At 38.9% G+C, this 26,064-nt stretch overlaps 1 protein-coding gene and 1 long non-coding RNA gene across 2 annotated transcripts in view; one reads left to right on the forward strand and one right to left on the reverse strand.

The window, feature by feature from the left end:
• LOC134672219 (adenylate cyclase type 10-like) overlaps window positions 1–26,064 on the reverse strand; it is a 40,271-nt gene that overhangs the window by 11,269 nt on the left and 2,938 nt on the right. The window contains exons 5-23 of the mRNA XM_063530119.1: window positions 25,786–25,979; window positions 24,949–25,022; window positions 22,926–23,083; window positions 22,304–22,454; window positions 15,086–15,187; window positions 14,432–14,523; window positions 13,460–13,610; window positions 11,259–11,397; window positions 10,723–10,852; window positions 9,399–9,609; window positions 6,508–6,652; window positions 5,330–5,470; window positions 4,469–4,615; window positions 4,210–4,313; window positions 3,811–3,918; window positions 3,520–3,639; window positions 2,914–2,968; window positions 2,304–2,444; window positions 1,386–1,495 (exon numbers count right to left, since the gene is read on the reverse strand). Of these exons, the coding sequence (XP_063386189.1) occupies window positions 1,386–1,495; window positions 2,304–2,444; window positions 2,914–2,968; window positions 3,520–3,639; window positions 3,811–3,918; window positions 4,210–4,313; window positions 4,469–4,615; window positions 5,330–5,470; window positions 6,508–6,652; window positions 9,399–9,609; window positions 10,723–10,852; window positions 11,259–11,397; window positions 13,460–13,610; window positions 14,432–14,523; window positions 15,086–15,187; window positions 22,304–22,454; window positions 22,926–23,083; window positions 24,949–25,022; window positions 25,786–25,979 (2,473 nt within the window). The remainder of the gene's footprint in view (window positions 1–1,385; window positions 1,496–2,303; window positions 2,445–2,913; window positions 2,969–3,519; window positions 3,640–3,810; window positions 3,919–4,209; window positions 4,314–4,468; window positions 4,616–5,329; window positions 5,471–6,507; window positions 6,653–9,398; window positions 9,610–10,722; window positions 10,853–11,258; window positions 11,398–13,459; window positions 13,611–14,431; window positions 14,524–15,085; window positions 15,188–22,303; window positions 22,455–22,925; window positions 23,084–24,948; window positions 25,023–25,785; window positions 25,980–26,064) is intronic.
• On the forward strand, window positions 16,264–21,118 carry LOC134671891 (uncharacterized). Its single transcript, XR_010099284.1, has 3 exons — window positions 16,264–16,677; window positions 16,912–17,076; window positions 17,291–21,118. It is a non-coding gene; the product is annotated as an uncharacterized LOC134671891 (long non-coding RNA).

Raw genomic sequence — 26,064 nt, forward strand, 5'->3', positions numbered from 1 at the left:
TCCTTGTGGTCTATTTGCAGAACAAATGATTCATTTTGAGATGATAGTGTAGTGGGGAGTGATACCCTGCAGTGACCGCTTCGCACAAGAATGGTACCTACAGGCGGACGCTCGGACTAGTCAGTGTCGCCTATGAGAATGTAATGTATTTGAAATTGACGAAAAATTATTATGGTAGGGAGGCTGTAATACGGGAACTGACAAGCTCTTCTAAGGAACATGTCGAATGTGAAACATGCATTCCCGATCATTTCTGATCCCCACCCTTTTCCAATATTATTGTTCTTCACTCATTGACAATTCAACCCACGTGTCATTTTCCCCAATGCCGTTCCGGTACATTTATATTATCGACACACGATGCGCGGCTCTAACCATACGCTTATAAAGTTTACGTACCGACAAGCGCTTACGCCGTTGACCTAGAGACTATTATTACTTAATCCGCGCGGAAACGGTCCTTGTCGGTCTGCACTGCGGGCAGTCCATGCGCGCCGTTGTCATGTATACAAGACTTCTCGTAGAGCCTAGTGCGGTGATATTACGTCATGAATCGATATTGTTTAGTGGTTGTTTTTAATGATAAAGACCTTTATTTTTAACATTGTCGTGTGTAAAAAATATGTTAATTTTTGGCATTCTCGAAATAAATTAAAGTTGGTTAAGAACAAAGCCAAATTGAGAAGATTTTTACCATAAATTGTAAATATCGATATCACATTTTGCAATCCCTAAACTTTTTATTAGTTGTTTACTTAGAATTTACTCTGGCGTGTGAGTGAGCGTCTTTGCGGACTAGGTCCGGCGGCCAAAAGGTTATGAGTGAACATAATATGTAGTTAGTTAGGTCAGGAGGTCATTCACAAGGTTCAATGAGAATTAAGGTTGGCGCCGGGTAAACGCCGCTCCAACTCTCCGGCTATCGCCAAACAGGCATCAACCATCGGTAAAACGTAACAGAGGAAACGGAAAATTGCGGGGATCTTTCTCTTTTACTCCAATGAAGGCGTTATAAGAGTGACAGAGCAAATTGCCCGCAATTTACGAACTTCGATTTTCGAGAGGTGCTGTAAACACGGCTACAGCTGAGTGACATCGGGCTGATGGCTGACCGACAGCGCACTTATTCGTAAAGACCTACGCCTACCATATGAATTTGAATATAAATCTTCATTGCTGCACAAATTTGGACTTAACTATTGCAATCCTTAATATCTAATCAATTTAACTCTACCTACATAAAAATTATATTTCGCAAGCAGCAAATTATAAATGAAATGTATTATTTGCTATTCCGTCCGTCAAGTGGACGGAAACTTACACTGGATGGTAAACTGACGCGATTACCCTATATAGGCTGACTGAACCTTTGGCAACAAGCTTACCATAATAACGGTTTCCGCTTCATTCAGCAAGCAGAGTGCTTGTGGTGTGTTCGAATTTACACACAAATCCGCATATTCTAAGTAAGCTTCAAATAATTTTTCGTGCTCGCCTGTAATCATCATAATCATGAGATAAAATTAGTACCTAAACTAAGTTCACTCTACTGCCCTTATGGGGAATGTGTACCGAATCAGAAAGACTTGTATAGTTGAAATCAACGACACCCCCTTAACCTTGTCTAAGTTCGGTGTCATTCTTTAATATTTATTAAACCTTCCGTGACTTTCTTTCTAACATATTTCCGAAGGTTGTCTGACTATCTCGTAGGAAGGAAAGCCTTTTGTGTCCTAAAAGCTTACATTTAACTTTTAACACGTGCATTACTCTGTCTATACAAACAAGTCTTCTTATTCAAGAGACTTCTACTTCGATTGCAAGTTAGATTCTTTCATTAAACAGACTCTGTTTTGGGTCTGTTTCTAAATCTTCAACCAAAGATAAATAGAAGTTTTTATGGTATCGTCCTAGGTCGTCCCATTCGTTATTCGTAAAGTTCTTAAATTAGTCCTATTCTGCTTTCATCACTCATTCTACATTGAAAGCCACCGACGATTGTAACGAATGTAGAATGAGTGACGAAAGCAGAATAGGACTAATTTTAGAACTTGACGAAAAGCGAATCGGACGACCCAAGACGATACCGTTTTTATACCATAATATGTATTACATTCAACAATACGTTCCTGTGATGAAAACACGTATTAACCTTTTAACCTCCATAGAATTTTTCATTGAGCGTGCTCGTGTCGCCGGCGGTACGAAATTCTGTCTTATTTATCAGACCGCGGCGAAATGAGCCATTTTGTATGTCTTATAAATTAGTCTACGGCGGTTAAAAGGATAAAATGCAAATTCACCTGCTCCACGACAATGAACAATAAGCTGAACATAAGCTGCCAAAGCTATTGTAAGACATTCACAATTGGCTACGTCCAGCGAGGAGAATGACCGCACGTGGGTATCAGATTTCGGTAGAACTCCAATTTCACTTCCTTGACCTGTAAATAATGATTTTGACGTGATACTGACAACGTCTTATAAATCGATGAACACCGGTAGCATGCGCGAAAAAGTGTCACGTTATGGACAGATCTCCATGGTAACGTTACGGCCACGTTTTCTTATGACGTTATCAACTTATCACGCAAAATTATCACCCGTAAACCGACTTTACAGACAACATATTTTTTTATTTATAATTTGGTTACCATCAGTTACATAATTTTGATTCATAACTACTATGTTATTCAAATTTAATTTGACAGAGTTCATTAGAATAGTTTTATTAGGTTATGGGCCCAGAACGCTTCCGAAACTATTAATTTTCGCTAACATTACATATATTATCCAATGTTCGTCTGATCCATTATGAAAGCGACACAGTATAGGTACATTTGGCCACATATCTACATCTACAATTAGTAATTAATACCTTAGAAAGTAAAATTAGAAAATGTGTCCGTTTACCTGGGAAACGGAGTAATTCTTCCGAAAAAATCCGTATCATTGCCGATGATTGGAACTGGAAACAAAATATAATTATCTTTCATAATGCATTTATGAGTTGTTCTAAAACTATTATTTACATAATACATAATATACCTACAATATAATACATATTACAAATGAATAGAATATTATAAGCTAAATACATGTGTGATGTATGATGGTTTCCACAGAACATATTAAAGATTTCTGTGATGGTTTCTAACGGTTTCTAAAACGGGCAAAGCTCTGCGTAGGTGGCACTTTTGTGGCACATACTTACAGTAAACAACAGTGGCGGCGCGTCAAACACATCCATAGGCAAGCCGGGGCTAATTTGGCTTACATATTTCCTTTACAACTGTGCTCAAACGTCCAGAAACAGGTAAGCCGGTGGGAATCGGCTTTTATGGACGCGCCGCCACTGGTAAACAAACCACATTGACACATCACGCGTCACGTCAATCACATGGCCTACCGCGAAAAAAGGAAATAGAAATATATATTTAAGCAGCTTAAATAAAGGTAAGTACCTATTAATTAAAATAATAATTTTCTTTACGTAAATATTAAAACACGGTCACATACCATGTGTTCCATAGACTTCGCGGACCGAGTTAATCTTTTTGTAACAAGACGCGATTCCTCTGCCAGACTTTGAATCATTTCTTGCGTATTTTTCAAGTCTGTCGACTCTTTGACAAGACCCTGTTCGAAAACACATTACATTACAATATAGTTAGTTGCGAACAAATTCGAGAATTACGGATTACAAGCTTACGGCTTGTATTACAAGTTACAAGCTTTTGAGAAACGTGCCCCAGCGCTTCATCACGATGAAAACATATTCAAGTGTATTAACTAAGTGAAATGTCTTACATCATTAGTGCGCCTGCCGAGCAGCTTGTGGAAACAGCCTTCTCCGCAGTACCAACACCGTCGAGTGTACTGCTTCAAAAACAGCAGAGCTCGAGCGTGTAAATCATACTGAATACAAAAAAAAAACATCGTTATATACTAGTTTCATGAATAATGCCGGCTACATTAAGTAACGATAAATCGTAGCGCAGTTTTATCTACCGTGTGTATAACAAATCGTTACGATAATCGACAACGATTTGTCATACACATGGCAGATAAAACTGCGCAGTTCGGACTGCACAGTTTTATCGCTTCGATTTATCGTTACGTGAGTAGCTGGGGTAATAGGGTTATTTTTCGGTTGAATCTACAGTGTTGCCAGTAAAGAATAAAAGTTACTTTGCAAATATATTTTACCTTTTGTATCTCCGTGAGTAAGTAGTATGTGGTGGTTCGGAACAAAGTAGATTTAAACCTCATGTAACCACAAAATGCATACTTCGGAAGGTCAGCGCAGTCGACTGAAACAAATATATGGGGAAAAATATAGAAAAAAGTAAAATTAAAATAATAAAATACTAATACTGAAAACTAAATAAGTAACTGCTGTTGTAACAAAGACGACTCCAACAACTATATTACAATTTATATTTATATTTGAACGTTAATTTCTCACTCAATTCTTCAGTGCCGCGACAGTAGCAATATGGTGACTCAGCATTTTGAATCTCCGGTGACCGATGCACCAACACCTTGGATGTCTCTTGGGTAAAATCACCCCCTTCACACTCCAGAACACGAACTGAGAATAACTTCGCTACAGCTAAAATAAAGGCGCATCCAGACTAGAAAAATTTTCGCCTTTCTGATCAAATTGCCCGATCGAATCAGGACGTGCGGACGCAAACGCCATTTTGGCTCGCCGAATTCAACCGATAATAATAACCGATATTACCGATAAAATGAGATGCGGATGCAAGAATACCAATTTGTGACGTCAGTATTTTCGTTCTGGGGCATTTTTTTCAATTTAGAGGGCTCTAATATTACCATATTCACAATAAATCTAAAATTGGTGATTAAATTGGAGATTGACGCCAATTTCAGTTCTGATCAAATCGGTCGATTTGATCATCCCGTCTGGATACCGCTTAAGAATGTTTGGTTAATACAACAATACATGCGATTTTAAGATAATTGCCGGCTAAGCAGGCGCAATAAAATAAATCGGTCGTATAAATGCCGCAATGTAACGAAAACTAATGCAATAATTAGTGACTTTAGTGGATGCCTTTAGTACTTTTCGCTACACATATAATACAAATTATTGTCGATCTTATCAATCTCATCATAATACGATAAATCAACTCTCATCATAATAGAAATAATAAGAAAAATCAGTCTGATACACGTCCCACTGCTGGGCACAAGCTTCCAGTCACTTAAGAGGGTTCGGGCTACATATTATAGTATTTATAGTCCTATATTTATACAATAACAAATATAATTCTTTGAAGTTTCATGTAATTTTTGCTACCTTTTGCAATTTTACTTCTGGACTCACACTCTACCAGATATTCCATCATTTGTCGAGGAAAAACAACACCCAAAACGGAACAACATTTTAACAGCATCTTTTCGAACGAAGTGAGTGAGTCATAAGTCTTCATGATCATTACTGGAAGATAATTATAATCATTAGGTATTTAGTTTTTTATTTATACATTATTATATACTCCTAAGGGGTCATCCATTAATTACGTCACACCAATTTCTAGGTTTTTTGACCCCTCCCCCCCTTGTCACACTTGGTCACATTTGGCAAACCCCTCCCCCCCTAGTGTGACGTCACATTTTTTCTACGAAATCGCCAAATCGAATTAAGTAAGTACCTAAGTATTATTAATATTTTATCAAAATATTTTTGACGATATAAATATTAGTAATTTTATAACCCAAAACTGCTTAGGAAAGAAAATTAAACGATTAAAAACTATTTTCGTTTTAAAAACTTGTTATTTAAATGTACAGCGAACTAAATAATTTAAATAAATTTTCGGTTACTGATGAAGTTAAAGTGACGTCACAAAGTTTGTGTCTCTCCCCTCCCCCATGTCACAATATGTCACATTTTCTTGACCCCCTCCCTCCCCCTAAACGTGTGACGTAATTAATGGATGACCCCTAAGCTATACAAAATTGTTTTACCAAATCATGCTTTCTTTCTGCCTAACTAACGGCTCGAATTGAACTTTTAAGATTTCTTCAAACAAAAGCGTCACTTTTGATATTGACACATTTAATCCATATCGTTTCTAGATCTATTAATTGACGTATCTTAAAGTTCGAATAGTGCAGTTAGTTCTTTAATATTTTCACCAACCACACTTAACAGACTGATCAACATCACTCACAGAAAAATACCTAAACAATACACGGTGTAACATGAGGAAACCGAATAATTTTAACCACGCATTTCTGAGGCCAAAAGAAGGAAAAAATGTACTTAATATGAGTTTAGGTCAAGTTCGCCAAAAAAATTTTTTTTTTGTTTTGTTTTTCAATTTTTTGAATGTATTTGTACATAAAAAATAAATGTTATTGGTAAACTTGTCACTTAAAATTGATTTTTCATTTTTTTTTCGTAAAACCTACTCTTCGCAAAGTGTTACTTTCACTTTTTGACATCTATGAAAAAACTTAATATTTCCTCACCATCCTCATCAACTGACATTCGAATATTCAAAACGTCGAATGTGTCCGCAAGAACTGCTATCTGAATGTGCTCATTTGGGTTTAGAGCAAGTAATTCGCTACTTTTATCGTGAGATTCATGAGCATTCAATTTATCTAAAACTTCCTGAAACATCAATATAAAACCAAAATAATGTAATCTGGAGTGTATAGAAAAACAGATGGAAAATAAAATCAATTCATCCCATTTCCCATTGACTTACGGCGCGATTCGGGAAATGAATTAGAAATTAACTAGATACGATTATATATAGTAACTTTACTACATATTTCCAGCGAACTGATATACATGGAAGTATTCTGTCCGCTCAGTTATGACCCAACGTAAACTATTCGATTGTAGGCGGTGCTTACAAACTATTCGATTCGCAACTTCAGTTCGTCCGAGATGACAGTCAGTGACGGATGGCTAAATTGATTTATAAAAACAACGTTTTTTTGTAATTAAAAATGTCTTCATGTGTCGTGAAGTGGTGCAGAAGTTATTTTAGTTCATACCAAGGATACTGGAATCACTTTTCACTTGTAGTTAACAGATAACTTCAGTAAAATTTGGAATAAACATGACGATTTGTTTTCAATACTACCGTTCTAAGCTAAAACGTAACAACTGCATACGACTTTCATAACAACATACGACTTTTTAAATTGCGAGGATAATAGGGATGGTGTTATGCCAAATGAAGTAGACTATTTTATTAACTTGTGCTTGGTTTAGGTATTTTCTATATAATTATAAATGTAGTAATGAATTCTTTCTTACAGATTTGTATTTTCCTTTTTTATTTCATGAGATGGAGCTGTAAAAAAACTACCTAATCATTTCAAATTAATAATCAAATTTGATATTATCATTTTACATTACTTTCCATTCAGATTCCCACAAGATGATATTCGCAGAGAACTATGGAAAAAAGCTGTCCAACTAGAGAGACATGAAATTAAGTGGATACCTGGAAAGATATCTAGAATATGTTCTATTCATGAGATATAACTCGTGAGATAATCATACCCGGTTTCCTATATGTAGATACACTTCCACTGAATTAATTTAACAAATACACACATTATCTGAAAATGTTGATCATTCGAATCCACCCTCTACCGTCACATATATGTAGGTTCTCTCTCAAGCCATTTCCGTCAGTAGAAAAGAGCGGCAAATTTAGAAAATGTAAGCGCGCGAACGGGTGTGGTCCGATACAAAATTTTAATTTTGCACCTTTTTCTACTGACAAACTTGCTTGACCGGCTATATACATATAAAATATTTCCATTGGAACTGAAAGTGGGGATTTATTGTGACTCCGCCTATTCAAATATTTTTGACCCGATTCGTGTACCCATGTAAATTTTGCAGGCTGTATAGCCAGTCCGAATTCTAAGATCAAGTTTACCATACATTTACAATGGCGTACTTGATCTTAGAAAAACGGACAGACTATACCTGAACGTGACTTCGCACTGCCATACAAATTGATAATAAAATATACAAAATACTTATTATAGCGGAATACATTTATACAACAATATATATAAATGTATTTACTTATGTTGAGTTAGTCTGTCATTTCATAACAACATTTTAACTAGTTATCTTTTAATCTGCATTAAATTATTATACGTGAATTATTTGACTGGTTCTTCAATGTATGGCATAAACCTATCCCTGTCCAAGTCATATTCTAATCAAATATGAACCGCAAACTCTCAGCGGCCAGTACGTACAGCAAGAAGGTTATTAGCGGATTAATGTCGCTGATTGGTAGTTATTGACATTATATGCATTTCATCTACACTTAGCTATGTACCATTAGTGTAATAAAGATGACTATTATTTTGTTTACCAGCTTTGATTACAGGCTCTGTAAACGTGTCGTCTTACTTAAATGTAGGCGTATTTTTGTATGTGTGCTAATTTGGCCCGAGAATTTGAACGGTAATGTTCCTAAAGGCGGTTTCCATACTAAATATATGCGTTCACTGCATATTTCATATCTAGTGAATCTCTAATTCATTTCCTGAATCAAGCCGTTAATATACCTCTACATCCTTCGTAAATATGGACATTACGGGCGATACAAAGTGGGCCAGTAAATAGGTTAGCAAATCGCGTCGTGTGTGTATATTTGTGTTAGACTGCACGACTGACTGGCATTGGTGCACAGGACGCGTGTTGCACACCAATCTACTGGTCCACTTCGCGTCGTCCGTAAGGCCGATATTTTTACATTTAAGTACATTTTTTTACATGAATTTATTTTATTTTCCACCTGTTTATTAGATAGAGCTGCCTTAAAAAAAATGATAGTAACAATCACGCTCGTTATCAATATTAGCACGAGTGGTTAAACAACAACTTTGCCCCCTTGTAAAACAAATAACTATTAGCAGTCTTACAGTCGCCACAGATATAATTCGTTTTTTTTAGCATTAGAAATAAACACATTACCCTCCTTTGCGTCGCGCAGTCGGGTAATAAACAATCTTGATGTGTCTTTTAATTGAAAAACACGTTTTATAAATAAGTTTCTGCAAATATGTAACAATTATGAATCTAATACGATAATTTATATTCTTCTACTTTCATAAGTAATATATAGTTACTGATTTTTCAAAAGCGTTTTTCAATTAAAAGACATGTCAAGATCGCTTATCTTCTTTGTACTTCTTTCTAATGCTAAAAAAAACGAACTATATATCAGAGCTGCTCAAAAATATTTGAACTGTAACGCCTTGCCCATAGAGGCATGTTCAGATATTTGTGAGCATCTTGGCGGCTCCGATATATCTGATGGGGACTGTACCTACCTGTCACTGTCAGCTGAGCTGGTAGCGTGCCTATAACTCACCTTAAAATACGCGTCTAACGAAACTTGGTTGTCGGTAGTTGTTGCCAAAGCTACCGTCGTGTACAGTAAAGATGGCGTAGGCATAACGGCTCCTCTCTCCAGCGCCTTAGCCCTGGTCGTGGTTTCCACAGACAAGTCTCCTTGCTGGACGAGGGATATTATCAAGTCCTGGATCCAGCCGGGAACTCCGCTGCTTGCGCTTTGTATTAACCTGAAGCACAGAGTAAATATTAGTACAGTCGCCATCAGATATATCGGAGCGGCCAAGGTGCTCACAAATATCTGAACACACCTCTATTGTCAGGGCGTTAGAGTGCGTGTTCAGATTTTGTGAACACCTTGGCCGCTCCGATATATCTGATGGCGACTGTACTAGGTACAGAAGAATCACTGTCTAACAAAACGCGTCTGTTACGGTCAGGACAGATATGGCCGCTAATAGGTAGCGACAGCGCCACGCGCGGCTTATGGCTATAGCCACCAAAATTGGTGTAGAACGGATGTACTTTTGTAGCTACCTGTGTAAACCGACGAAATCGCGGAGTGAGCCATGCCTGCCTGAAGTCCCAGTTAAGTCTGCCCAAGCTACCTCTGCACCAAATTGGCAAGGGACAGAGCTTGTAATTACAACACAATTAAATTGAAGCAGAGTCAGCTTAGCCATAGAGAAAAAAATACATAGATTGCTCACTCCATACATCAGTTTTAGTACCAAAAAGACTTATTTTCATAGTCGATTCGATATCGAGCATAGAGTAGCGGAATAATCAGTAGTTTATGTAGCATTAGTAGTAGGTACTGTCAAGTGACAATACTTAAGTGTAGCACTGACCGGAAAGTCTTATCCTCCTATAGTACTTATTCAGTTCAATGAAATTTAAATCATATTCGATTGGAACAGAGTTGCTTTTGCTTTGTTTCGTTTAGAAATTGAACAACGCAAAATCAACTCTATTCCCTACATTATAGGTTCAAATTTCTGTGACAAATTTTGCATTTTTAATTTGTATAGCTGGGCCTTAGGAGGTTAAGTTGTTGAGCATTAGAAAACTGATGTATGAGTATGTATAGAGAGCACTCTTGTCTTACTATATTTCTTCATGGCTTAACATCTATTTTCTATAAAATTTCATGTCTCTGTTTGGCCCGATGGTTGACTGGCAGAGAATGCCACTAGGCATTATGTCCGTTATTTGTACATTATTTTTATGTTTTGTGCAATAAAGTTTAAATAAATAAATAAATAAAATTTCGTAGAAGGGAAAGGAATATTGCGTTCTGCATTATCAAAGATTAAAAAGTAACATAAGATAAGAATAAATACTTCTCCAGATCTGTCGGAACAGCTTGTACGTCAAGAAACTGGCAGGCAATAATCAATTGGTACCAAGGGCTTAGTCCGGAGATTGGCATCTGAAGCAGCTTGTTGCTCGATAAGCATTGGAGGGCCACTTCTGTAGACGGAAATTTATTTGTATAATTACATAAATTTTATCGTGCATCAACCTGTTTCCCTACCTAACTACATTGGCCATCCCAGCAATATTTGACGTTCCAGCAAAATATGTAAGAAGATAATAAGAAAAAGTGGGTAGAGTTAGAAAAGTCTGCAGAGATTTTGAGCCCATTACGCAGTGCAAGTGTAGTTTTAAACGTCATACTTCTATGAAATTATGACGTATAAATAACAAGTGCACTGCGTACGTATAAATAACTCTATACTCGTTCTAACTACCCGACTTAAGAAAATAAATTGGGGGTAGTGTGTAGATATCACCAGGGATCTGCGATTCGGTTGCTGGATGTCACAAAATGTGATCGACTAATAAGAGCGACAAAATGCGGTAGACAGCACTTTACCAGACATGCTTGTTTGATCAGTAAGAGTAATGATGACGAAAATTGTTTTGGTATCCAAGAGAACCAAAAGTAACCGCCAAGACTCATCATCTATGTTCATTCCCTCTTCTATCGCCACTATACACATTGAAGTAATACTCTGTAAATAACCAGTATAAGATAGGTACCTACAGATGTACTGCATTAATTGTTTTCCATCGCATTTTGTCGGAAACGTTCGTATTAATCACGCTACTTCAGTCAACCTCAGTAGGTACTTTTTGTACCGAGACTGACTGAAATAGCAAGACACGTTCGTGAAACAAAAAACACCGGGCAAGTGCGAGTCGGACTCGCGCACGAAGGGTTCCGTACCATAATGCAAAAAACGGTAAAAAAGAAAAAAACGGTCACTTATCCAAGTACTGACCCCGCCCGACGTTGCTTAACTTTGGTCAAAAATCTCGTTTGTTGTATGGGAGCCCCACTTAAATCTTTATTTTATTCTGTTTTTAGTATTTGTTGTTATAGAAAATTTCAACAGTCTAGCTATCACGGTTCGTGAGATACAGCCTGTTGACAGACGGACGGACGGACGGACAGCGAAGTCCCGTCGGGTAGTAGGGTCCCGTTTTACCCTTTGGGTGCGGAACCCTAAAAATGATGGAAGATAATAAGTAGGTATGTTCTGCATCTGTATTATAGAATTGTATAAAAAAAAACATTTAAGTATCTGCTGGGTTTTTGTCACCTAAAGATTTACTAAGCAAAAGTTATTACAGTCGATAGGTAGCTACTAAAATTCCCATCTTCTGTTCTGCTTAACTTTCTTTTAAGTAGAAATCTTTTCTACTAGAGTCTGAGCGGAAAGAGGAGAGTCGTAGGATGTATGGGCTACTTTACATTCCAGGACTCTTCTTTTTCCGCACAGATTCTAAAAAACATTTACAATAGGTAGTAGGTATGTAGCAGTGGCGGCACGTCCATAAAAGCCGATTCCCACCGGCTTGCCTGTTTTTGGACTTTTAAGCACAGTTGTAAAGGAAATATGTACCTAAGCCAAATTAGCCCCGGATTGCCTATGGATATGTTTGACGCGCCGCCACTGGTATGTAGATATCTACGGACAGAGTTGCCATACGTCGATTTGTCCGGACATGTCAGGAATTTTGACCCTTTGTCCCGATTGCGGCCGGACTTGGTAAGTGTCAGAATTTTTAGGAATGACCTCATAAAAAAAGCGCGGGGAGGGGGCTACGCACGTTACAAGAAATGTCAGGATTTTTAGGGTGAGGGGGTCATCCATTAATTACGTCACACGTTTAGGGGGAGGGAGGGGGTCAAGAAAATGTGACATATTGTGACATGGGGGAGGGGAGAGACACAAACTTTGTGACGTCACTTTAACTTCATCAGTAACCGAAATTTTTTTTTAATTTTTTATTCGCTGTACATTTAAATAACAAGTTTTTAAAACGATAATCGTTTTTATTCTTTTAATTTTCTTTCCTAAGCAGTTTTGGGTTATAAAATTACTAATATTTATATCGTCAAAAATATTTTGATAAAATATTAATAATACTTAGGTACTTACTTAATTCGATTTGGCGATTTCGTAGAAAAAATGTGACGTCACACTAGGGGGGAGGGGTTTGCCAAATGTGACCAAATGTGACAAGGGGGGGGAGGGGTCAAAAAACCTAGAAATTCGTGTGACGTAATTAATGGATGACCCCTGATGTCAGGAATTTTATCAGGACATTTAATTCTTCCATATGGCGACCCTATCTACGGACTGTTGTTGTTAAGAGCCCTTCAACGTGCACACTAGCGCCACAGGTAAATAATCGTAATTATTTAAATTTAACGAAAGATATTGAAAAAAAGGGGCCGCTACGGACTGTATATTGTGTATTTAAGTAACTTTTGAATACATCAAATCAAAAACGGCCGTTTTAACTTTTGGACGCATAGATTGACCAATCCAGCAACATAAAAAGCGGCCCCCTTTTTTCAATATCTTTCGTTAAATTTAAATAATTACATTAATTACGATTATTTAGCTGTGGCGCTAGTGTGCACGTTGAAGGGCTCTTAAGCAGGAAAATGCTGCTACGAGTACGCGGTACAGGGTAGGTTGTACGCCGTGTAGCAAACCGCTGGAAAAGGGTTAAAAATAAATTGATCTTTACAGAATGAAAAAAATATGGGTACCTACTTACATTTTCAAAGATATTACGCACTAGATTTTTCGTGGAATTTTCTTCGAGAATGTCATCCGGAAATTCAAAGTTGTCGGGTAACTCCAAGCGACAACCGAATATGATATTTATAGCATAAAGCTCAACTGGAGACAATGTGTCGAGGTCCAAACTGGAGTGTTCAATTTAACAATATACAGGCTGTCCATAGAAGTATGGATTAAATCGGATAGGGGTGTAGAGGAGGTCATCCTAAATATTTTCGACTAACATTTACTATTATACAAGTGTTACTAGTTGATATATTATATGACATTTTATTAAGAATTTTGAATTTTTTAACGCTCTGAGAAATACACAAAAACGTACAATGGTTCACATACAATTTAGCCAGCAGTTTGTGTCGAAAACACAAACGTACATTTTAAATGGATACTTTATTTAATTTTTGCTGCAGTTTCGACCTGACAACCGATTTCTAGGTTTTCAAACAGGTACTGTTCAATGAATGGGAACAGAGCAATAACTTTGGTTGTCAATAATTTAAAATTTCATACAAGCTTACTGTAAGTACTTTCCTTTAAACAGGCAAATAACGCTTATCGAAACAATTGTCACATTTGTCACCCTAATTACATATCTATGTGAAGTTACAGTACAGCTCAATCGAATAGGCAGTGGGTCCAATTTAGCTTGCAATAGTTGACCCGAACATACAATAGAAAGTTAAAAAAAAAATCTCGTTAAAAAATATTCTGTTTTCTTCTAAAAGCGTTAAAAGCAAACTTTCTCATAGTACATTATCAAGATAAATGTATAAAAATTCAAAATAAAATGTGAAATCGCACGACTTAGCATAATAGTACATGTGGTAGATAATTCCCAGAATGGCCTTCTCTACATCCCCATTCGATTTGACCATACTTCCAGGGACACCCTGTATAACAGCACTGCACTGTGCTTATTCCAATATCAAAGTCAATGCTTGTAAACCTTGTCCGTAATTGGTTTTCGCACTTGTCTCGTTCTGAGGAACTGCCTGACAGAGTTTTGAGAGCAATCTGACGGAACAATCCATATGGTATCTGTATGAACAAAAAATAATTATAATACAAAAATTATAGTAGAGAGCAGTGGCGGCGCATCTAGATTGTTCGTAGGCAAGCCGTAGCTAAGTTGCCCTTCCTTTTCTTCATAAGTTTAAAGGAGATGGCCCAAGAGCCTGAATATCAGACAAGCCTATGGGAATCGAGTTCTATGGACGCTCCGCCACTGGTAGAGAGTGACTTCTCCATACATTATGGAAAAAAAATTCACACGATTTGATGTAGGTATATTAACCATAGCTATGCCTCTTGGTTTGACTTTTTTAGACAAATTTTAAAATGCTCCTATATTTGATAACAATTGAAACATCGAAAATAATCTAACAAAGGGGCATAGCTGTGGTTAAAATTGTGTCAATAGATTTTTAATAACATTTTTGATATCCAGAGACGAAAATAGGGAAGTACAATTGTCGCGATCGCGCGGGCCGTTTACAGAGCTACTTTTATATCGAAGTTTACCGGACCCTTGGTTTTCGAATTCAAATTTTATTTGTAGGTTATGTACCTAATTAAATTATGATATAGGTAAAAAACTCACCTTTTCAGTTTCCGTTAATGATATTCTTACAATCCTAACACAATTTGGCGTAAGATATATGCATTCTTCCATTAATCGCTTTTTACCTACTCTAAGAGGTCCCTGCGGAAATAGTTATTTGTACAACAAGAGATCAAAGTTTGATATTTCTTCGAGTGCTTATTTTGAGTCCCGTGCAAGCGAAAGATTCTATAATAGATTCACGAGCGTAGCGAGTGAATCTAATTTAGAATCTTGAGCGTAGTAAGGGATTCAAAAGCGCACGAGATGTAAATAACTTTGATCTCGTGTAGTACACAAAATTTTTCACCCTAAGCAGTGAGAACATACTTAGAGGGACAGAGATAATAGAACCCAAGTATATCGAACTTTTTTTTTTTTTTTTTTTTAATTATGGCTTTTACTCCTTGCTAAATTTAGCAAGGTGGATTCTGCCAATGTCGAGGTATAGACTTTTGACTTGTGAGACGAGAATGTTCGGTAAAATTTTGATTTTTGTGGAAGGATAGACGGGAACCTAAAACAAACAAATTATTATGGACATCACAGACAAATACATGACATGACACAATTAACATACAATAGTACCAACATTAGTGAAAAAGAGCGGAAAGCGGATGACAGATTGTTAAGGCAAGCAACATAGCGGATGAAATGGAGGAAAAAACGTAGAAATTGAAATATATAGATAGATAGAAATAATAGTAATAGTAAGACGAGCAGTAAGACTTAAAGTTTTATATTATGCTCCTGTACATACTTAATAAGGATAGAAGTTAGGGGCGGGTTCATTAGAGTGAGAAGTGAGTAAAAATTAATGGGTCGTGGAATATTTGAAGGTAACACATCGTACAAAGAGTAATTGAATCTCGGACAAGAGAAGAAAATGTGATCTACGGTGCCTTCGTCTAACCCACATTCGCACAGTGACGTATCCCGGACCCGTATCTTGGCAAGGAATACAGGTGTACAAACTGGCCCCAAGCGTAAGCGGCAAATTGTAGACGTGACCCATTTAGGGTATGCTCGGAATTTGAAAAACCATGGTTTACGTGGAATATTGGGTTGAATGTGGCCATAGTGTTTTCCTACCTCCAATCTGGTAGAATTCCAGAGATTTTGCCACGTGTTAAACATATCAGTCTGTGCATGGCTTAGAAGGTCAGAGCTGTATATCCTGTCGTGGCCTGGTGAACCCATCTCAATAGCTCTCTTTGCCCATAAGTCTGCAGACTCGTTTCCAGGAATGCCACAATGGCCTGGGATCCATCCGAGTACTATTTTTAATCCCTTTGATTCACATTTTCTTAATAAGGTTTTGATCTGAAGTATCAAGGGGAATTTTGCCTTCATTTTAAACTGGTTGCCCATAATAGCTTGCAGGCAACTCCTGCTATCTGTAAAAATGATCATTTTTGCTATATTGTGAGAGTCAGCGTATGCTACAGCTTCCAAGATGGCAACAGCCTCGCCTGTGAAAATGGATGATTGAGGAGGACATTTAAACATCAAGACAATGTTATATTTTGGAATCACCACTGCTGCTCCAACACAATTTGCAGGATCATTTTTTGATGCGTCAGTAAACACAGGTAAGTAGCCTTCCCATTTTTCTAAAAGTTTTTTAAATTTGCTGTTAGCTCCCGGGTCATTTTTAAATATTCCAAGATCAAAAATAACACTAGGGGTGTAGATTAAAGTTTCAAATTTTGTTTCAAATAAGGGGTTTGTTCCTGATTTATATAATATGGGGTTTATACGGTTTAATTTAGAATAAGAAATAATGATTTTTGGAAACTCCTTATGAATCCAATATGGGTTTTCAGTGACCAATGAAGCAAGAGCCTGCAAGCGTGTAATCAGCAAGTGATTGGAGTTGGAGATAGCTCTTATGAGGAACCTGTCAGCAAGATATTGTCTACGCAGCACCAGAGGAGGCTCCACACATTCTACTTGCATGGCATTTTTTGGGGAAGATCTCATGGCACCAAGTATGATTCTTAAACATTTAGCTTGTATTAAATCTAACTTTTGTAAGGATTCCTTATTACATGGTTCTAATATAAAGGATCCATAGTCCATGTGGCTGCGAATAATTGCATTATAAAGTAGCTTCTGACAATATGGATGAGAACCCCACCAAACTCCTGATAGAGCTCGCAAAATGTTGATCCCTTTTTCACACTTGTCCTGTATGTATTTCAGATGAGGTTTTCCACTCATTTTCCGATCCAGGATGATACCCAGGAATTTGGTTGACTCTTTATTGGGAATGCTTTCTTCACCATAATGAACATCTGCAGTTGGCATGTTCCTTTTGCGACTGAAGGTCACAGCACAGCTCTTGGAGGGTGACAAAGACAGACCATGCTCTTCAAGCCAATCCTTCAGGTAACTCAGGCCCATGTTCAACCTTGCAGACGCCGTATCAACAGATTTTGCGGAAGTGTAGAGGATTAGATCATCTGCATACTGTAGAATGTTACAAAAGGGAAGCACAGATTGCTCTAAATCATATGTATATATGCTGTAAAGAATTGGACTGAGAACAGATCCTTGAGGAAGGCCCTGCCACAGTGTACGAGGAGAAAGATAAGAGCTGCCATCACGGATTTTGATGGTTCTTCCTATGAATAGATTGGAGACAATTTGTACAATCTTCACGGCAATGCTCAGATGTAGCATTTTTGCTCTGAGCACCGGAAGAAGGACATTGTCATAAGCTGCCGAAATATCAAGAAAACATCCTAGTAGGTCCTCATTGTTGGAAAGCGACAGTCTGATATCCGTGGTTAGTATGTTTAAGCTGTCCATAGTGCTCCTACCTTTTCGAAACCCGAATTGGGTGTTTGCTAACATTCCCCTGCTCTCGACGTACCACTCCAGCCTATTCTTTACTAGGTGCTCAAGTATCTTGCCCATCGTAGTGGAGAGCGCAATCGGTCGGTACGAGCTGGCCTCTTGGGGATTTTTAGTTGGTTTCAATATTGGGATGACAATTTGAGTTTTCCAATCTTCCGGGATATCTCCTGAGTCAAACACGTGATTTAGAATGCCAAGAAAGTATTCCTGTGAGAATGAGCTCAGTTCAGTTATAAAACAGTAAGGAATACCATCTTCTCCCGGTGAAGTGTTGCGCAGTCCATCCAAAGCTATTTTGAGCTCCGCAACCGAAAATGGTTCGTCAAAGGTGGTTGATGGAGGAGGGAGTGGTGGTGACACTACACAAGATAATTCTGGGGCAGTTGGGGGTGCCAGTTTGTCAGCAAAGTCCAAAAGCCAAGATGACCTGTCAGAAGAACATATGATATCCGGTTTAAAGGACCCTCTGAACCGCCTTATATTTTTCCACACAACTGATGGGGGAGTTCTAGGGGACAAACTCTCACAGAACCCTTTCCAACCCTTTTTCTTAGTTTTGGACAATAAGCGTTTAGTGCGGGCCGAGGTTTTCCTGAAATTGATGAAGTCCTCTATGTCACCAGATTCATTAAATTTATGTTCAGCTTCATCTCTCTCTTTCACGGCAGCTGTGCAGTCAGCATTCCACCATGGAGGTGAAAGGATTTTATCCTTTTTGTTTTTTTTCCGGGGGATAAACTTATCAGCTGCTTCTAAAAGTAAATTTTTGAATTTTGAGTAATTTTCCCTATTGTCATTTAAGGTAGAGTCCCATTCTTTAATTTTTGTTTCGACATAAAGTGAAAATTTCGACAAGTCAGCTGATTGTATTCTGTATTTCAAAAGCGGTTCAGGAGACGGGGATGGAAGAACAGATGAGGGCTTGGATATAATAATGGGAAAGTGATCGCTGCCATAGGACTGACGAAGCACAGTCCAAGATAACAATGAGGCCAAATTAGGGGAGCAAGCTGACAAGTCGGGAACGGACTGTGGGTTCTGGCCAGGATAGACTCGATGTGTGGGCGATCCGTCGTTTATAATGCAAACGTTGATTTCATCGAAGATTTCTAACAAGAGTGACGAAAACCCATCTGAATGGTATGATCCCCACGAAATGTTGTGTGAATTAAAATCGCCTAAAACTATATGAGGAGGAGGGACAGAGTTTAGGATAGAAGATAATTCAGGAATAAGGTCAAGGTCAGGGTGAGGTATATATATTGAAATGAAATTAATGCCCATAACCTTAGCGGCTACGGCATTAATTTCATTTCCATGAGGAGGGAGGGGAATTTGAGAGAAGGGGTAGGATTGCTTGATCAACAAAGCGCATCCCGCACGTCCATCGATGCGGTCATCTCGAAGGCATGAGAAGCCCGGGAGTCTAAACTGAGACCCGGGCCTCAGCCACGTCTCCGAGACGGCCGCGACAGACACAGAATGTTCGTTGATCAGCTGGATGAGATCTGGTTTTTTAGGAATAATACTCCGGCTATTCCATTGAAGAAATGTGGCCTGGCGGTCCATGGTGGTGAGGGAAGGAAAGTTTTTCTACTAGGGTCAACATTAAAGGTGCAACGTCGTTCGGTAATATATCACTCCATTTTGCGATGATATTAGTTAACAGTTTAAGGAGGAGCTCCATGAGGTCCTCATTAGGAGTTTCTCTGGTGTATGAGTTATTGAGGGCTTGTCCGTTGGGGATTTGGGATGGAGGGGGTCGGACTATATTGTTATGGGCTTGTTGGTCATAACCTGGGGATAAGGAAGGTCTTGATCGAGGTGACAAAAATACTGTCTTGCGGTGAGAGGTTCTGGGAGGGGTAGAAGATAAATCTGTTAAGTCAACGGGAGATTGTGATGGGGGGGAAAATTCTCTGGGGCCAAACATTATATTTGCAACGTCCGCATAGGGTCTACGAGTTACAACTGGGACTTGTGTGGATGCTTCAGCATATGAAATATTTCTTTCAGACATTATCAGTTTGATGGACTTTTGTCGGTGATGTTCTGGGCAGTTTCTGTCAGTGGCATAGTGTCGGGCAGTGCAAAAAATACAGGATATGTGTTCGGGAGCTACATTACACCCATCACCCGGGTGCTTCTGGGCACATTTGTAGCAGCGGGCATCTGAGCGACATTGAGTCTGGATGTGTCCAAATCTAAGGCATTTTCGGCATTGAATTGTTGGCAGTAGGTATACCTCCACCACTAGAGAGGTATAATAAGCAAATATTCTAGATGGCAAAGTTTGACCTTCAAAAGTAACTACTACAGTCTGGGTTGGAACCCAGGATGGAGAGCCATCCTCCTTGGTCACTTTCCTTTGTAGTCGACGCGCTTTCAAAATCCTACCTTTACCTTCTATTAAATTTGTACCCTTAACAAAATCAATCATGGACCAATCTGTTGGAACTCCTCGAACTAGACCCATACGAGATATGTTGTACGTTGGTATGTTTGCTGATAGCTTGTGTTTATCTAGCATGGGGTTTTTTAAGATAGAGTTGGCATCAACGGCTTTATTGAATGTAACTGACACTCTATTGCGACCTACAGATTTTATCCCGTCCTTCTTAATATTTGTGACATTTGCCTGTGTTAAGAGCATACCTACGTAGATGGCTTTCAATGTTGACCTGGAGTCAGTAGAAGATTCCTTTGAGATGTGTACCACAAATGGGCCATCGTCGTCTGCATTGTATCCTCGACCTTCTGTGTCAAGATCCGGGTGTTTGTACAAAAGTGGGTTAGCATTCTCATCGATTTGTTTATCTACGTGGGGGTTGGTGACATCCTCATTTACTATTGTTACCTGTTCCGAGATCTCTTTGTGGACGTCGGTTGTAATTTTTTTAAGAGCCGGTTCTTGTGGACTACTGACCGGTGATAAGTCTAATGTTTGCAAGTTTCTTTTTCTAGAATTATTTTCAATGTCCATACCAACCATAACATTAGAGTTACCATCGGTCTCGTCAGGCGGCTTTTCCTTCTCATTCCCCTCCATTGGCCCTAAGGCCAAAAAGGCCTTACCCTAGCTTTGTATCCGAACAAATGTATTAATAACCTAACTTATGTAAATAAACCTCAACCAAGTTAATAAATAAGGATGAAATTTATAAAGGATGTTATTTATAAAGGAAAATAACCTAAAAATGAACAGACTCACACGGCGCTTCTGTCAAAAGTCCCAAGAACTTCGATCGAACTTGTATTAGACCCCGCATGTTGAAATGACATTTGACTATAAAGGTCACTTTAATGACATTTTGTCTCACTCAGTGAGCAAAATGCGATTTTGCTCACTCATTTTGTCTCATTCAGTGAGCAAAATGCGATTTTGCTCACTGAGTGAGACAAAATGACTCAGTGAGCAAAATCGCATTTTGCTCACTGTTTTTAAGAAGCAAAGTACCCTTGTTCGACCTGCTGAGGTGAAAAAAGCATTTTTTCTCTTAATAGAGATGATGTATAGGTACTCGTAGGTACTCAAAAAAAATCGTGCCCTCTTGTTTGTATGCTGAAATTGATGACGGTATCCTACGGTACGTCGTATGCTCAATACGTCATAATTATATTCTGTGGTCACTAAATTGGTACTAATGTATCAACATCGAACAACGTGAGTTAAAGGTGTAGTGCATAATTGTTTTCCATCGTATTTATTCGGACACGTTCGTATTTGTCATGCTACTTCAGTCAACCTCAGTACTTTTTGCACCAAGACTGACTGAAATAGGCAGACACGTTCCTAAGTACGTTTCCGTGAAAATACGATGGAAAATAATTATGCTCTACATATGTACCGCATATATGTACATACATATAATGTAACGAAGTTGTACAGCATATATACCATTTACATTAGCTGTCGAACTAGAACCACTCATTTTTCTTAAATATTTCACACCTAATAAATATTACGAAAAATTAGTTTCGCACACTATACCTACTCTACAATTTTGACTACAAATTTTATATTAACTTATTTTCATATTAATGACTTCAATTATACGAACAAATTTTAAATACCCAACAATTTGGGTAGATACGGGTAAATATCGGGTAGATTGGGTAGTTTTGGGTATTTACCCGCCGGCGCCCATCTCTACTACAAAACTGCCGTGAGACTCGAACATTTAAAAAATACGCGACTCGCTCGATTACTAGACGCGCGCTGCAATATCTTCAAAAACGAATCGAAATATATCGAGCGTTGATCAATTTTATTTTGACTGTGTGAGTAACCCTTTTTATATATTTTTACAACTATGCAACTCTCTACAAATCAGAGAAATAACAATTAGTACTTACAATGAACACTACCCCGTAGATAAGATCCTGTTGTTTTTCAACCGGCTCATGTTGTTGTTCCATGGCCTTCTGCAACGCCAGTATGAAGGCTCGCAACTCCTCCTCTCTGCCTAGGACAGGCTGGCGTATGCCGCTTGGCTTTTCAGGCCATCTGCGTGAACATTCACAGGCAAATAAACCTCCGTCACAGAATTAATAATAGCACTAGGTATAGAAGGCTCACTCTCTAACAAAACGCGTCTGTCACGATCAGCACAGATATGGCCGCTAGGTGGCGACAGCGCCACGCTCGGCTTATGGCAAACCCCAAAATTGGGGTCGAATGGATGTACTTTTAGCTACCTGTAGCAAAGCGACGAAATCGCGGAGTGAGCCACGCCTGCCTCCGTGCGACAGGCGCATAGGTACTTAAATAATGCCGGGGCCACACTATAGCAGGAAACGCCGTTGATTAGCGCGATAAAGGCTCCGTCACACAGGCGCATTTTCCGGGCGGGGCCAGGCGTCGTCCCTTGGAGTGGCCGGCGCTGGCCCATCGTGTAGAGGAGCCATAAAATGAAATATGAATGACATGCATGAGACTTTAAGATATGATATACCTGTAATGTATCGATTTACTGACCCATATTTGTTGAACTCATAAACTGGTCCAGGCCTCTTAATGCCTTTCATTGGGATGAATTCCATCAACCTAAAAAAATCGTGATCCATTTTGCTTCTTAAAAATGTTTCCTTGTCACAGACTAATTTGTTGCGATAGGCTGTCATTAATCGTGCTGCCTGGAAAATTTAGTTAACGATATAATTAAGACCGAAAATAGCCATACGATAGTTCGGTACGGATCTATATCTGAATCCCTAAAGTTTTTTCTCCTATCTTTGCATTCCCTAATATTGTTTGTCATAATGATCAGTTGTCCTAAAACTCGTATACCCTAATTTTGGTTTCCCTTTTATCGACTGGCCGATTTTTTTTGGTCCTAATATGTTTTTCCCTAATGGCACTTTCCATATTGGGTATTTATCCTAATGTTATGTAGCATAATTCTTTTTTGCCTAATTATTGTTAGGCCTAAAAATTATATGTCCTAACCATCATGTTACCTAATTTTACTTAGCCTATCGTTTCTTGACCTAATACTCGTACATATGTCCTAATTTAAATTTCCCTCCTAACCTAACCAATGGCAGCATTTCATTTTTGCGAGGATCGCAGTTCTAACCTAATCTAACCCACTTTTGTGACAGCAGTTCGTTTTTTCGAGGGTCACAGTTCTAACCTAACCTAACCCACTTTGGTGGCAGCAGTTCGTTTTTTTGAGGGTCACAGTTCTAACCTAACCTAACCCACTTTTGTGGCAGCAGTTCGTTTTTTCGAGGGTCACAGTTCTAACCTAACCTAACCCACTTTTGTGGCAGCAGTTCGTTTTTTTGAGGGTCACAGTTCTAACCTAACCTAACCCACTTTTGTGGCAGCAGTTCGTTTTTTCGAGGGTCACAGTTCTAACCTAACCTAACACACTTTTGTGGCAGCAGTTCGTTTTTTTGAGGGTCACAGTTCTAACCTAACCTAACCCACTTTTGTGGCAGCAGTTCGTTTTTCGAGGGTCACAGTTCTAACCTAACCCACTTTTGTGGCAACAGTTCGTTACCATTCATTATGGAAAGTAATTGTTATAATAATTGATCAATAGGAAAAGTAACTGTTATGATAATAGATCATTAGGGCAATAGCCATTAGGTCAAAATAGTTAGAGCATGTTATTTTATGCCAAACATTGTTAGGGATTTCGAAAATATGGTAAAATACTTTAGGGATCTTGATAGTTATGGTATAAATGCTTAGGTCAAATGATTCTTAGGCTAACCATTACATTATGGAAAGTAATCGTTATGACAATTGATCGTTAGGGCATGTGCCCATTAGGACAAACCAGTTAGAGCAAGTGACTTTAGGACAAACGTTGTTAGGGATTCAGAATGACACCCGTTCGGTACACCTACAATACCTATAGTCCGACCGCTTAACTAACTCCTCGCCTGCGCGGTACGGGGGAGGACGACTAAGGGTGGCGGGGAAGGTGCGGGCGGCAGGCGTACGACGCCCGCACCATCCCCACCTCCCTCCTTAGTCGTCCCGCCCCACCTATGCCGTCACGTAAGGAGTCTAAACTCTCTCTCTGTCTGTTAGTTCTGTTACTTACATCTTCACGCTCCAACCGCTGAGCCAATTTAGACGAAATTTGGTAAGTATGGAGATTGTTTTAGGTCCAGGGAAGGACATAGGATTAAAGTGTTAAACTCAATCATCATCATAATTCCTCGCAGACAAAGTCGCGGGTAGAAGCTAATATATTTTGTATGGCGCTAGAAGGCACTGAAGAGATCACTATCACGCTTATAAAAAGTAGGTAGAGTCGGATCAAGCTTTTACACAGTGTGAAAGTCCCATCTAAATGTCCAGTTCCTAAGTAGATAAGTCTGACTAAATGGCACATTGTGACTTCAAAATCAGTGCAAAGTTTAGTTTAGAGTTTAGCGTAGTCGGACTCAAAGCTTAAATGCCTGTTGTAAAACTTAACTGCAAATTAAACAAAACAATAGTGTTGTACAATTGTTATCACGAGGTTATTAATTGTTTTTACCTTATTTGCTGCTGTTCCTATAACTGTGTATTCTCGCCGGAGAACATGGCCAACCACACCGCAGTATGTTGTTCCTACAAACCAAGAATTGTTCCCAGAGGGCCTACCGCGAACCGCGTTCGACGTGTTGCCTCTCTGTCGCACTTGTGAATTCGTACGTAAGTGTGACAGGAAGGTAACACGTCGAACGTGGTTCGCGGTAGGCCCTCAGACACAATTCCCATCACCTGTTTCCACCAAGTTGTTCCCCAGTGGTAACAGAAAAGTGTCGGGTAAGTGGCGCTATTTTTTAACACTTCTGAGAAAGCTCAGAAGCCGATATTTAGCATGATACTATTTGATAACTTAACTTTAAATTCAACGGTATATTTATAAGACAGATTTCTGCAGGTTATTAAAGGTAGCTGCCATGCACGTCACATCCCCGAAAAAGTAGACCTTTTTGTGGAATGCCCCAGCGGATAAAAAAAACCTAGGTGTTACGGTAACAACTTGGTGGTAACGGGTGGAAGTGGAAGTAATCCAAATTGAGGGATCTAGATCATTTAGGTAGGTAACTATTATGACCAAGATGGTCATTATCCATGGGAGAAATGACTCCGGCCTCGACTACCTAATAGCTCTCCTCTACACGATGGGCCAACGCCGGCCACTCCAAGGGACGCATTTATTCGTTAGAGGGAGCAAGTGATATTGATATCTCATTCTACCGCGTGGCTGCGTCCCTTGGAGTGGCCGGCGTTGGCCCATCGTGTAGAAAAGCCATAAAACCCGTTATTGCATGGGCCAACCTTGGTAAGCCGTCAACAGAAAAATAAAAATCTAATACATTCTCACCAGACGAAATCCCTATTGAGACTGATATAATATTAGGGTCGATCAGCCTCTCCTTCAAGGCTTGAGCGCAGAGCAGGCTCTTTTGGGCCTCGTCACCGTGGGACATCCCTCGGAGGCCGAAAACGAGTAGAAACATCAGGTCTTTATCGAACAAGGACACTTTATTTAAGAGGCCGCCTGCTGCTGACGATGTGCTGAAATAATGGATCACATGATGGTAGATGGTAGCTAATAGCTCGGTGATACCGAGTGCCCACACCGACAAATCACAGTTCTCGA

Source organism: Cydia fagiglandana, chromosome 16 (assembly GCF_963556715.1).
Source record: "Cydia fagiglandana chromosome 16, ilCydFagi1.1, whole genome shotgun sequence".
Classification (NCBI taxonomy): Eukaryota; Metazoa; Arthropoda; class Insecta; order Lepidoptera; family Tortricidae; genus Cydia; species Cydia fagiglandana.